Here is a 14,518-nt window from a genome sequence, read left to right as displayed (position 1 = left end):
TCATGCATTACTAAGCCTCCCATAACTGGTGTTTTACAACAATCCTCAAATCTAATAAAATCTAATAAAATAAATGGAAAATCCAGGGACTAGAGGCCACAAGTGGAAGAGAATTGCATTGCTATATCCGTTGCTCAAGGTCGGGGACGGAAACGTTACCTTGCTAAAGTGAACAAATAGAGCAGCGTTGCGTAGCAGCCCCTTCTTAAGCTTGGAGAAGTCGATTTCTACTTCTGGTGACTGCCTGGGCATATCTATTTATGTCGGTAACAAGAAGACGTGAGCTTTGCCACAGCCATTTTTCAGGGTTTTCTTCATCAGTGATATCGTAGTTTCCCCGATTTCTCCATACTCTCCCGCCCGACTAATAACCAGATTTGACAGTATTTAGCAACCGAGTGGATTTGGGCAGTCAATAAATTTAAACCAATAAAACAAAATATTGTTTTTGTTTTAAGGCAAGCCTGGCTCTTCCTCTCTCAATGGGCCTCTAGTCTATTCTAGAGCATGGGTCCTCGGCACCTTTAAGCCTCGCGGACTTCAACTCCCAGAATTCCCCCGCCAGCAAAGCTGGGGTGGGGAATTCAGGGAGTTGAAGTCCTCCAGGCTTAAAGTTGCCGGGGTTGAAGACCCCTGCTAGAGTCTAGAGCAGGGGTCTCCAACCTTGGTCCCTTTAAGACTTGTGCAAAGCTGACTGAGGAACTCTGGGAGTTGAAGTCCACAAGTCTTAAAGGGACCAAGGTTGGAAACCCCTGGTCTAAAGCAATCATTTATCGCTTTCCCAAATGACAATTATTTCCTTGCCCAGAAGATGGCGCTCACGGGGGTTCTCCAGGCGCTGCTGCACCTTTAAGCAATCACAGAGGAAGGAAGTGCCCAACACCATCTTCTGCCCTTCCTCTCCCCCTCCCGACCGCCGGAGAAAAGAATGAGAGAGAATGAGCTGGAAAGATACCGCGATCCATTTATTTGCTGGAGGGTAGGTGGAATCGAGGCAGGTTTGGGCCCTGGGATGGGGCCTCAGAGGGGGAAACGTGCGGGCACCTAAGCGTTCTGGCCGGCTGTGATGCTGGAGGGTGGGAGTGGAGGGCTTCCCTGGTTCGCCCAGGCTGGCAGCGGTGAAAGGGAGCGATATGGAAAAAACTCCTGCTGAAGCTGCGAGAGATTTCTCCGGATTTTGCAGAAAGACCTTGGATGGAAGCAGGCCTCCTGCTGCAGCTGTCATAGAAATGGCTTCCCAAGAGTTAGAAGCCTCTGCTGCTAACCGGGATAATTAGTGTGGGACATAGATTAGTGTGGGGCCTGCCCGTGGAGGCAGCCCGGATGAACGCAGGAGGCCTTAAGCAAGTTGACTCTGATGTAATGCTAGATAGAATGGGGAGGAAAAGGGTTGTTGTTTGCGTATTGGACAGTAGGATTTAAGGCCCGAAAAATAAGGGTATATTATCTTTTGGCTCTGACTAATGAAATTGGCTCCGTGCAAGAGTTGAGTTTTTGGGGGAGGGTGTTTCTTTTTCTCTGTTTCGTTGCTGCTTTTTTCTGTTTCTTTTAATTGGAAGGTAGTAATCTCTTTTTGCAAGTTGCAAAAAGAGATTCTGTGTCATTTTTATTGCAGCAATATTCTTAAAACCATAAATAAAATAGGAATTCTTATATAATAGTATTCTGGTTAATAATTTTTCATTTGAACTAAAGGAATTTTGTGTGATTTCAAGCTAAAAATGCAAGATCCAAGTGTTACCAAGAGAAAGTTTGATGCTATACCCTGGACATTATAGGGAGATTCCATTTATGTCATATCACTGCTTATTCACAAACAAATTCACACTGAATAATATATACATAGCACAGCATAACAATTGTGTGAGGTTGACACATGCACTAAGCCATGAATTGTTGAATAAATTGGTATTTATGTTGCCTTGAGTTGCTGAATGAAAAGTAGGTTATAAATCAAGCATAAATAGTTATGTGGGCGTACATGGATTGACTCAGAAAACAATATTGAGTTAATCCATTTTGTAGTTAATCCATTTTTTAGCAGGATACAGGAATGCTAAAACCACAGATTTAATAGATTTTTATGAAGTTGGATTCTTAATTGAAACAAATATGTTTAGACAAACTATATCAAAACAGGATGTCAGTTTTTATTCATTGAATTCTTATACATGTCCACATTTTTGTATTTGTATTATGACATTGCATGCAAATATGTAAGGGGCATATCTGGTTATGTAGTGGTGCATTCATCTTGGTTCATTTACCACAGATGTTGCCAAAATACGGTTTACCAGTTACACTATGCTGCTGAAAGTAGTGTTTTGTTCATTCATGGGCTGCTAAGGCTTAAAGCAATAAACAGCCAACATCTTAATATATTGTGAAAGGTTTTAAATCAAGATAAATTAAGTACTGCATTTTCCAACATTGTTTTCAAGCCTTTTAAGATCAAATGACATATGAATTCAGCTGCTCCACAACAGCGGTCACCAACTGGAAAATTTTGGTGGTGCACAGAAAAATTATTTGCATTTTTTATACTGCACTAAATCAGGGGTCCTCAAACTACAGCCCCTGGGCCGGATACGTGCAATGAATGGTTGTGTTGCTGAAGAGAGTCTCCCGCTTTGGGGTTTTTTGTGTGGGTTGGAGGGGGACAGAAATTCCGACTTGGGATCTGCTTCAGCCTCCTGATGCAAGGCTTTGGGCAAAGGCTAGAAGGAAGTGCCGCTGGTGGCGAAGAGCCAGAGGGCCTTCTTCCAGTGGGACTGCATCATGGCCTGGAACTGGCTGATCATTTCAGCCCACTTAGCTTCCAGGTGCCAGTACTCCCACAGGTCTTCCCTCTGCTTGGAAAGCCTATGCTCCTAGTCCTCAATGAGGTGCTTCTGCTGAGGCTCCTTCTTGGTCAGATCCAATATGAACTGAGCTGTTTTGCCAACTCTTTCTCATGGCTGCTTAGCTCCAACAGCTGCTTCCTGTTGGGGCCCTAAAGAGCCTGGGGAGGTGAGGAGTGGCTCTGGGGGAGGGGCATATAGAGGCTGGCAAGGCACTCCGTGACCTGAATGACATTGAGTTGGCCACACCCACCTAGTCACATGATCACCTAGCCACGCCCACCCAGCTGGTCATTAGGCAGATCATATTAGTGGTCCATAGGATTTAAAATTATCAATTTAGTGGTCCCTGAGGTCCAAAAGGTTGGTGACCCCTGCTCCACAGTATGTATTACACATGTCCATTTAGCATGATCAGGGCTTGAGATGTTTTCACTCAGTGTGGAAAATATTGATCCTAGCATTTTAGGAATAGCAGGTAAACCATCTGCATAAATGATTTAATGCCATTGGATTATTATATATCTTTACACATACGTTGCTACAAATATAATACAAACATGCCTGAGCAGTCTTTTATAATAAATTCCCCATTTGGAGGGGGGGGGATGTAATCTTGCTGCAGAATTACTAGGCCTCTGTTTGTTCCTTTTAAAGAAGTTGGACTTTTTCCATAGTCAAATAATCAAGAAAAAGAATAAAGTCACAAAAGTATGTTCAGGAAAGATGGTTGTTGCTGCAATACAGGAAAGAGAAAGCTTTTCAGATATTTTCAATTGCAGTCTTATCTAGGTGTGCTAGGAATGCAAAGTTCTGTTTATTCATGGAGACTTAGATAATGTTTTAACACTATCCCATGTGTATCTTATACTGAAATAGTATTCAGAGTTTCTTTCTTTAAAAAGTGAGAGATACCATCCATTTAAATTCTCAAGATAGGATTAACTTTGAAAGAGAAGGTATTAGTACTAATGCAGTTCAGTAAAATGTCAAGATATAACGGAGAAAGATGCAGAAAGTAGCAAACAGTATCATCAAATCAAGCTTTTTAAAAACCTTTAAAACCTTACCTTTTTTTAAAAGGTAAGGCTGTTGTTGTTTTTAAAAAAAACATAGCACTGTGTTGGATTTTAACTTCCTTAACATCCAGCAATATTATGTGAGTAGTTGTCATCCAGCATATCTGAAAGTGCTGAATCGGAGAAGGCTACTTACACAGAAGTAAAATCTCACTGGGTTTATCTGTTCACTCCCAACAGTTCACAAAAAATGGCTATTAGCAGAATAGACCCTCGGGTCAAGTCCATTGGGTTTCTTAGTGCTTATGCAATCATTTCTAAAGAATGTCTAATTCTCTTGATAGTTGGAATAGGGAAATGAAAGCCAATGGCCATGCAATTTTTTAAAATTCTTATACTAGTTGAAGTTTGAAAGAGATGGGGTAGAGGGAGAGAATTTTGTAATAAACTAGAAATGTATTGTAGAACTATTGTAAGGGAAACATAGAAAGGTCCTGGACCTGAACAAACTAATAAATAGTTACAGTCTGAGATGCTGAGTTCCCCTGGATGGGGTAATACTGAGTATCATCTATCTCCTCTTATATTCTTCCAAAATTAATAAAAATGATGGGAGTAAAACAGGGACTAGAATTGTGAACATTCAGGGGAGAGATACTGATTCCACTTTATGTTCTAAACTCTTTTTAAAACTTCAAAAAAAATTCATCAAAAAAGTATCCAATGGCATAGCTGAAACCATTAGATATTGTTTGAGCCCCTCCTACCTGTTTGAACAATCTATACAATATATCCAATGATCTTTGCCTAATAGATCCAGAAAATTAGGTGAACTAAATATTATGATTCTGTTAACTGTAGGAAAACAGATTGTGCAAAACTCAGCTTCTGCTTACCATACTTCACAACTTTTAAAAAAAATTGAGACGGATATGAATAGCTCCCACGCCCTCTTTTTCCTTCTGACAGGAAAGAGGGAGGGGGCGTAGCCGCGTCTGTGAGTTCCCACCCGCGAGAAATAAACAGGAAAAAAAAGTCTCTAGACTCCGCTGCTCCTTGCAAGCAGGTGCATCTATAGCTCACTCTAATGCATATTTACTCGGAAGTGGAACTCAACGACTTCAGGGGGCCTGGATCCCAAGAAAGAGAAACGCGAAAGCAATGCGCTTCCCAGGCAAACTAGATGGGGCAGCGTCTCTTGCTCATCCTGCCCTCGCTATCCCGGCGTAATTAACTTTGGAGTTTTGTTTTGGGGGGTGGGGGGGATGCTCGTGCTTTGCGTCGGTATACAGTTCATTACGTAGTCACGTGCACAAAGCCAGCAGAACTTCAGCCGGTGACGTCACGGTCCCTCGTGAGCCAATGGCCGTGTCTGTTTATATTGGGCTTCGCTTCGTCTTGGAAGCGAGAGGCCAGGCGGCTGCGCTTTTGCCTGCTGGTTGGTGCTGCTCTTGCCTCTTGCTGGGACCGGAGTTTCTTTTAAATCGTCTCTGAGGAAGCAGCCTCAAACTAGGCTTCCTAGTTTGTGTTCATCGCAGTTCAGATTAGCCAGAAAGCGGAGTGGGAGAAGCCTCTCCCGTTCGGTCTTCCTTATATCTTAACCGGGATAAGAATGAGAATATGAGCCAGAGAGACATTTGCGTACATCTCTTTGCTGGAGGGTAGGTGAACTATTATGGTAACCTCCCTAACCTTTCTGCCTTAAAATTTATTGACTGTCTGCTCCGTAGACAAAACTTCTGTGTAATATGTGGCCTAAGATATTTAATTGGTGGAGCGTGTGGAAGGGTGTAGGCTAGGATAGACAGACATTTATTTTTTCAAAATAGAATGGAAGTTGTGACAATGATTTGAATTAAGACTAAAAGAAATTTCTGACTGACTTTGAACCATTTTTAACTCGCTGTGCATTAATGCAGGTAATGCAGATTTTTACTAGCATTTCACAGGGAGATTTAAAATAAAATGGTGTGGTATATCTGTAACATTCGTGCTGTGTGCTGCAGGGAAGAAAGTTAAACCTGAATCAGTTTCTGCAGAGGTTATGATCTTGAATTGGCTAGTTTTCTCCCTATTGCATTTTTTATTTTTCTTTATCAATTACTGTTGGGGGCTGGAGTATGTTGTTCTAACTTGCAAACAGATGTATACTAGGAAGTCATTTGAGTGTATAAAAGTTACTTCTCTGGATAATAACAATTTCTTGAAATATACAGCTGATTTTATAATCCACTGCAGTTTAGTAGGTGCATCTTCTTCAAGCTGATTGAGAGATAACTGGTTCTAACACTGCTGTTGTGTACAGACCTTGTGTATAAATAAAATATTTATATTCCAACAATTTGGATTGTAATCTTATATGCATTTGTCAGATATACAGCTCATTCAGTCTAGCTGAAAGAGCAAGTACTAGAGGGTAGTTTTATGTATGTATATGTAAAAATACGACCATTGAATGAAAAAAATTGACCATATACACTTGTTCTTGTTTTTCAAAGAAGGGCTTTGCAGATTTAGAGCAGTACTGAGCATTTCAAGGAAACTCTCAAATGACATTGCTAACATATAGAGAAAGCAAGTCCTACTGACTTCAGTGAGACTACAGCTTCACTAATATTCCACTCATGAAATTAAATTTCCCCATTCTTCTGCAGCGTTCAGAATATTTTCAGGTTTGTGTTACATGACACATGAATTCATGATTTACTCAAGCTGATTTTCTGGGTTCAGTTTATTTAACCAAATTTTCCAGGTGAAAAGAATGAACTGATCTATAAATTTAGCAAATCCCTGGTAAGTTTATACACAACTGACAAAGCTAATGTATTGCTGGTTGCAAAAACAGTCAAAATATGCCCTGAAATGTTGAGATGCCCAGAATATATTTTAGTTGGTCATGAGAAACTCCCAAGATAAAGGGAGTGGTTCCTTATACAAATAGGCTTACATTTGGGCAAAATTAAATTCCATGCCAAGTCCATAAATATAACTTTCCCTTAAAGAATTTTGTGATGCCTCATGTTGTAATAAAATTGCTTATATAGGGCTTTCAGGCAAAATAAATACATCCAGACAATTGCAAGAAAATTGGGAAGAGTTAGATTTCTGTGCTGCTATTTAGTGATCAAATGGATTTTTTGAAGTCCTGATTTTTTTAGTTTTACCAGAAAAGTCTTCGAGCATAAAAATATTCCTTGGTGCAACTGATTAATGTAGCTATATGTTTTGACTTAAATCCTTATTTTTTGAGGTGAGGAACAGAGTAACAGGGCAAAAGATTATGTGAATCAGACAAGGGCTATAAATAGGAAAATTGAATATAAATAATTGTTCTCTGCCATAGTTGTTGCTGGCATGTGAACTTTTATAGAGTACTTGCTTTAGAATATCTATAGGATGTTTCTGTTTGTTTAGAGGATGATATTGTGGCAAAGCATATTGAAGCTATGATATTGTGGATGATATTGTAGAATTAGTTTTCTGTAAGTCCTTCAAAAACTTGAAATGTGCAGCTAGTTTCTAAACTATCAAAATCAACATGCTATTTAATAGAAGCCTCTAAATTTCAAGCTTTTGTTTGAAATTACTGTAATGTAAAATCACAAACCTGCACCTTAAATTTATTCTTTCTTCTTTCACCCAGGTTTGTCAATTAGTTTTTTATTTTTGAATGGTCTCAGGTTTTGTATTTGCATATTTGGGGCGGTCTACATGGACAGTCAATAATTCTTTTAGGAATGTGATAGTTTCATTCTGTCTGACATGGGGGACAAAGACATGCAAGTCATGAAGCATGTATTGCAACATGACAATGCAAATTTTTCCTTTACATATTTATGCATAATATTATGCAAGTATAAAACAGCTTGTGTTGTTATAACACAACACTCATTTTGATATCTATAGGCTGCCATAGTTACATTTTCCCCCCAGGATTTTGATTCCTCTTAATTCAATAGAATTTTTCTTGCGGACAAAGACTGTAACGATATATCACTCAGGACTAACTTGTAATTTTCCTTTTTATTCTGGATTGTTTCCTATGGTAGGACTTTTTTTCTGCTTCCAATTCTCAGAAAGTTGGTCAAAGTTCATACTGTGCAGAAGGTATGTTACAGACCTTGACTGCCTTGTTATTAGAGTAGTTGAAGGCTTCTGCCTAATCTCTCGGTCAGCAAAACACAAAAAATATGTGTGTGATCATGTGTAGAACAGGGTGAAAGTAGCTTAGGGTTATCAGTCCCAAGTATTTTTATTACTAGCAGCCAGCAAAAGCTTTTTACTGTAGAATAAAGCACTCAAAATATGCTACTTTTACTGCTTTTCAAAACTATCTTAACAAAAAAAAATTAAAATAGCATGTTCTAAAGAAAGGAAGGAGTTACCAAAATAAAAAATGGCAGACTAACATTAACAGTATATATTTATAACAGAAGTTAATCAAATTTAGGCAAGAATGGTTCCCATATATGCAGTATTGCAAATGTATATACATTTTCATTTTGGCTTCTTAGGGGACATAAATCTTTATATTGTAAGCTAGCAGAAGCTGAAAATGGGAAGTTAGAAAACAAGTATCTTCTTTCATCTTTTGTCTTCTATTCTTTTTTATTTTTAGTGTCAAATTTGATTTTTTTTTTCAACATTGACAAATAAGTAACATTACAATGGAGACTTTAATACTAAGTAAGGTAGAAGCCCTTTTGGTACAACAAATATTTTGATTAAATTTGTAGCAGTTTTTTAATGTTATATTTAGTTCTGGATGAGAAGCTAAATAATTTCATGCCTATTAACATGGATAACTTACTTTTTTGTATCTTTAATGGTTTAAGTTATTTAAACTTAGCTTACTAAGATTATTTAGTTAGTACTGTACAAATGCAATTGCATCAAATAATGTAATGTATTAAGTAAGTTTTACAATAATATAATAGAAAAGCCTATTAAGAAATAAACGTGGGAAAATGAAAATGCTGCCTTTGCAGCATTTTTCATTTATGACAAAATTCTTCTGTAGTTCAACTTATCATCTAACGTTAATGAACTTTGAAAATAACTTTGATTTCAGATTCATCCTACCACTTACTATATGTTAAAAATAAATATGCCCAGTGTATCAAAACATTATGTTTTTTTGAAAGGTTCCTCTACTAAACCGACTGAATGGGGATTTGAAATTGGGTGTCTCCAGTCCTAATTGGATCTTTGGCCAGTTTTACCATCCTGCCTATGTCAGGATTACAAGCTTGGATTTGAAATATACCTTAGTAAAAGTTATTTATTAAAAGAAAAATAGTAATATTCAAATTTGTTTATTTGCAATTTATACTTTCTTTCCTACTTAAGAAATGCTCAGAGTGCTAAAAACCATGGTAAAAATTAGAACTTAATTATAAACTGTATAAATGCAGTTGCCCTCTACTTTGCTGTAACTTTTATATATATGATACACTAGTACCAATGTTTATTGATTCAAATGCAGAGGTATATCAGAAGCAAAAGTCTAAGTGATTCCTATTTAAGAAAAGGTGTATATTATTCAATATATTTTTGTTGGGATCTTTATTTTCCAGTTTTGGAAACCAATTTTGAAATTGGGCTTCTTTAAATTTATTGCTATATATTTTCAAAGGTTCTGATACAATAAATCTACATATTATTGTAGATGTACAATAGATTTAAACTTAAAGTGAACAGCTCCAATCTTGATTGTAGAAAATATGACTTCAGTAACAGAGTTGTTAATGCCTGGAATGCACTACCTGACTCCGTGGTCTCATCCCAAAATCCCCTAAACTTTAACCAAAGACTGTCTACTTTTGACCTCACCCCATGTCTTGAGTAGTTATGCAATATTGAAAAAAAAATACCATTGTATTTGCTCATTTAGAAGAAGTGATATTTTGCTAGTGGAAGTAATTGTAAATGCAGAAAAAACATAAATCCTTTCTGTAATGAAAGAGGTATTATACAAATTTAGTATATCATCTTTGTTTAACAAGACATATTTATTTAAAAAAACCAGTCATACAGTACTTGTGATAAACACATGAGCTTATATATTGAAATCACCAGTTTCCATTAATGAGAAAATGAAGTTAATATATTCCTGTTTCTTTTGCTGTGTTTCTAGAAATAGTTTAGTAAATAAACGTGAGATTTTTTTAGAAAAAAAAAAGCATATTGGACATTAAGTCTCCCATTTAAAAACCCACATTTGTCAATTTTTGTACCTGGCAGCTTGACTAAAATAACACGTCTTGGTTTCCTTAAGAACTCTGTTGATATACTATTTAGTCACTTAGACTGAATTTTATTTAGAAAGAATACACAGATGGTGAATTCAGTTCTATACTGGGCATTACAGTATATGTATATATACAGTTTGTATATATAGTGGACATTTTGTATGAATGCATACAAACTCATACAAAGAAAATAAATCTAATTCTTTATTCTGACACCAGATAAAAGAACACTCAGTTTTCCTGATGTATCTTTTCAGAGGTTTACTGTATATTATCATAGTATAGGAAATTATATTAGATCAGACATTTTATCAATCTGGATCTGTATTGAGTTTTCTGGGAGTGCTCATAGTAATTGAAATGTAGGAATACATTTATAGACTAGAAGCCCAAAGAGAAGAAAAGGGAAATAAATGTTTTGGCTAAAGTAAGCCAGGATTCTTGCAAAAAGAGTAATAGAGGTGTGACTGCTGGTTAGTGAAGTTAATTGAAATGCCCTATGTATCAATAGTGGAATTTTGCTGGTGGAGAAATTCTGAAGAATTCCATCTTCCTTTCCAGAGTTAAATCTGAGAAAATGGTGGAAATTGCTGCTCAGTAGCTAAAACAATTCTTATTCACTTTTAGAAATTCAAAATAAAAATGTAGCAATGTGCAGGAGGTCTTGCAGAACAGATTATAATAGTTGATAGTAGATAGTATATCTGTATTTCTTTCAACAGGTGTCAATATCAGAGGTATGAATTACATTAAGCTTTTTGAAAAATTAACAGTAATATGACATTCTAAAGTGCAAAGATTAATGATTCAGTTCAATTCTAATATTCCTATTCTAGAAAGTACAAAAAATAAAATGCAAGTAAATATATGCTAGTTAAAAATAACATTGCTGAAATATTTGATGATTTATTCTATTTTTTATTTTAAATTGTAACCAGATAAATTATGTTTAGGAGCAATTTTTCCATCTCTAACATGCTCCCATGGAACAGCTTGCTTCCAGAAATCTGAATAGCATCCCCCCTGAAGAGAAAACTTGTTTCAGAAATTTTGATGGACAAGGGTTGGTGTGGAATACAAGTTTACAAGAAGTATAATAGAATTGTTCATATAGTTTTATGTAGTTCTATAAATTTCTTTTGAGTTTTGGAAGTTGGTAGCATAGAAATGATGTAAAACAAAGAAGTAACATTTTTATAACTATAGCATCTAAATTAATAATCTTCTTTGGTTGAGGCTGAGATATGGTATGTTTCAGCATGAGCTAGATCTCCTAATGAATATTACTAGTCTTTTTAGTGAAAATTATAAGGCTACTAAGAAGAAGAGATATAAAATTTAATTTTTATGATAAGAATAAATTTCTCAATGAGATAATCTCAATTTTTTTCTTTGCAGATGTGGAGGCACAGTAGCTGCAATCTTGACATGTCCACTAGAAGTTCTGAAAACACGATTGCAATCATCATCTGTTACTCTCTACATTTCTGAAGTTCAGCTAAATACTGTGAATGGTGCAAGTGTTAATCGGGTTTCTCCACGGGCTTTCCATTGTTTTAAGTGAGCACCTATTACTTCCTACTACTTTGTATAATAAGGCTTTATGTTAAATAAGGAATACTTGGTAGAGAACAAGTTTAGGTGAACTGTTTTTATAGAGTATGGACATGGAATTTCACTTTAAACAGCGTCAGATTACCTCTTACTATTAACAGAAATTCATTTTAAGTACATTTAGTGTAATTAATTTACAAGAACAAATTCTAAAAGGTAAAATTAAAATAAAATGTACTTCAAGTGAAGTTCAACTGTCCATATTATCATCTTTATTTTGGTACCTACTCCTTTGGTTTGCAAAGTAGAGTTTCACAAGTTTTTGATAATATGGTTGATATTCACTTGTTGAAATCTTGTGTAGAATGATTTCTTCAATCATAAGAATTATTTCTGTTTTATTTATTTACATGGTATATGTCAAAGCCAGGAGCTAAAGACCTTGGAAAACTAGCCAGCACTATCCTTTATTTAAATCCTTTATTTAGGATAAGTGACCCAACTGAACCAGAATGTCTGCTGCCAGCCAAAAACCATCTATCTTGATCTTGCTGTATGAGTTCTAAAAGGAAAGCTCTCTATTACTGTGCTATAAAGTATTTATGGCTAAATCAGAAGTTGCCATCTTAGTTTCTTTCACATTGATATTTTGAATATTAAAAGTGGCATGTGCCACTTTTATCCTGGCTTTTGTGGATGTCAGCAATTAATTTAATAGCTAGAAACAATCTGTGATATTTCTAAAAATGTTCTCTTTCCTCAATTACATGTCTGTTGCTGAAACGTGTAATTATTTTGGCTTGTTCCTAAACTCATTTGGTACACATTTTAGCCGCAGCCAATATGTCTCAACCTGGAGATTTTTGCAATAGCTTTGTTAAGGTGTTCAGAAAACAGTATCTCTGTTCTTTGAGTCCTGATTTTCCATCCTGAGTAGGGAGATTTAAAAATATTTTGAAAGGATCTTTCACATTGGTGGAATGTCAGTAAAAGTAGCTAAGGATTTCTTTGTTTGTATTCAAATGCACATAATATGAAGCTTCCTTCAGATATTTCCCCACAATTTTAAAAAGCCAATGATTTAATGAGTGGGAATTTTGGGAAGTGGGATTGGGTTTGCATGTATATCAATGTTCCCAGTCAGTCATTACCTCAGTAGGCTGAGTAGTCTACTAATAAAACCAATAATGATTTACCATTTGATGCAATGAAGTCCCTAATCCATAAATGATTGCCAGCCTTCTGTAACTAGCAAAGGATATTTCAGTTAAGCTAGGAATTAAATGTTATAATGGGCATCATTTTGAAGTTTCTTAGAATTCCTCAAACACTGCGGTTTGAAAAAACTTTCCAAAATTAGATTTTATTTGAGAGAAATGCATGAGGAGCATATATGCATCAATTATAGTTAAATTAACAGTATAAAATTAATATTCTTGTTGATCTTGCTTGTCTTGGGTACTGATGCAAAGATTGCAAAATCATACCTTAACACTCTAAATAATTAAAGGTATATGATCATTCAGGAATGCAGTTGCACAACATATTTCAGAACTCTGAATTTTGTTCAGGTGGATTAAAAGCATTGTGGAAACCAAATTTGTTTATAAGCAATTCTTACAAGAGAAACTCTTCATATTTTGACTGTACAATTAGAGGAGGAATTGGGAGGATCATTTACTTCCTATATTGTTACCAAGAATTAATACTGACATTTGAAACTACTATAATTTATTGCATAATGCTGTTAGGCTGTTTGGCTTAAACAGTTCCAAGTGAGGTTTTTTTTAAAAAAAAAAACTGTTTGCAGTTTGATCAATCTTTAGGTCATCAACCTGTATTTCTATTTGTACAAGAAATACTTTAAAGACATTCTGATAATAGAGGACACTACTGATAAATATGCTTCAGTATATAGCATGTTGATATTAGATAATGTTAATTTTGAGAGTTTCCTAAACTAGCTTAGAAAACACAGTATTTTAACAGTTGAAAATAAATAACACTTCAGTATTACATGGCACTGTCACCAATAATAAATGGACAAATATTAAAAGATGTTCTTTACAAAGCCCACTGATGCAAGCAAAGTGCCTATCCTTGACGCATTTGACCAATTGTCTCCTGCAAACCTAAGTGAAACTGCTCCAGGAGATTTCCTAGTTTGCAAGATAATTGGTGATAAAAGTAGAATATTTCTTTTGTGGCATTTTCTGAAAACTTAGACCACATTGCTTATATTACATGTGTGTTTGTCTGTGGTTAATGAGTAAAACAGCATGTCATTACACAGACAAATTTAAAACTGGAGAATACAAGTTTTAGCTACTCCAGTATACCTGATATTTCAGATTCAGACTTGCAGCTGATTTTTATCTAACTGGATCTTGGACGCACTTAGAACATGGAATCCTTGCTCTAAGGCTCAGCAGACTGACTTCAAAGGAAAATATATTAAAATAGTGATTCTCTTCAGTAATCCTAGCTGATATGATTTAACTGATATTCTCAGGCTTTTTATTAAAGTGGAATTGGCACGTAACTATTAATTTGTTCTTATTTTTTGTCAAGTACTTATTGCTTTGCTTGCTTTTAGGACCTCACCGTATGGTGTCTCATGACTTATAGTTTCTGTTGAGGAATAGTTGTATGCATTGCATTTCGATTAACTATAGTACCCTATAATATTTCCTTATTCTGTTAAGTATTCTATTATTGGGAGACAGATACCCCCCCACACACACCATTTCCTTACCATATAAACAATATTACAGAAAATTGTGATAAAATGTAGTTGCTGGAGACAAGCAATGCTAGTTTTGCAACATCACAGCTTCTGCTTGGATCACTGCAA

At 35.8% G+C, this 14,518-nt stretch overlaps 1 protein-coding gene across 3 annotated transcripts in view; it reads left to right on the top strand.

Moving 5' to 3' along the window:
* The first annotated feature begins 822 nt into the window (after positions 1-822).
* SLC25A36 (solute carrier family 25 member 36) overlaps positions 823-14,518 on the top strand; it is a 32,752-nt gene continuing 19,056 nt past the window's right edge. The window contains exons 1-2 of one of the 3 annotated variants that reach the window (XM_058187474.1): positions 823-979; positions 11,509-11,670. In XM_058187474.1, coding sequence (XP_058043457.1) covers positions 939-979; positions 11,509-11,670 — 203 coding nt within the window. In that variant the 5' untranslated portion in view covers positions 823-938. Of the gene's footprint in view, positions 980-4,938; positions 5,086-5,237; positions 5,521-11,508; positions 11,671-14,518 lie in introns of those variants that run through there. The other 2 variants (XM_058187472.1, XM_058187473.1) reach the window with 2 other exon arrangements.

This window comes from Ahaetulla prasina, chromosome 6 (assembly GCF_028640845.1).
Source record: "Ahaetulla prasina isolate Xishuangbanna chromosome 6, ASM2864084v1, whole genome shotgun sequence".
Lineage (NCBI taxonomy): Eukaryota > Metazoa > Chordata > Lepidosauria > Squamata > Colubridae > Ahaetulla > Ahaetulla prasina.
This window is presented reverse-complemented; position numbering and strand designations above follow the sequence as displayed.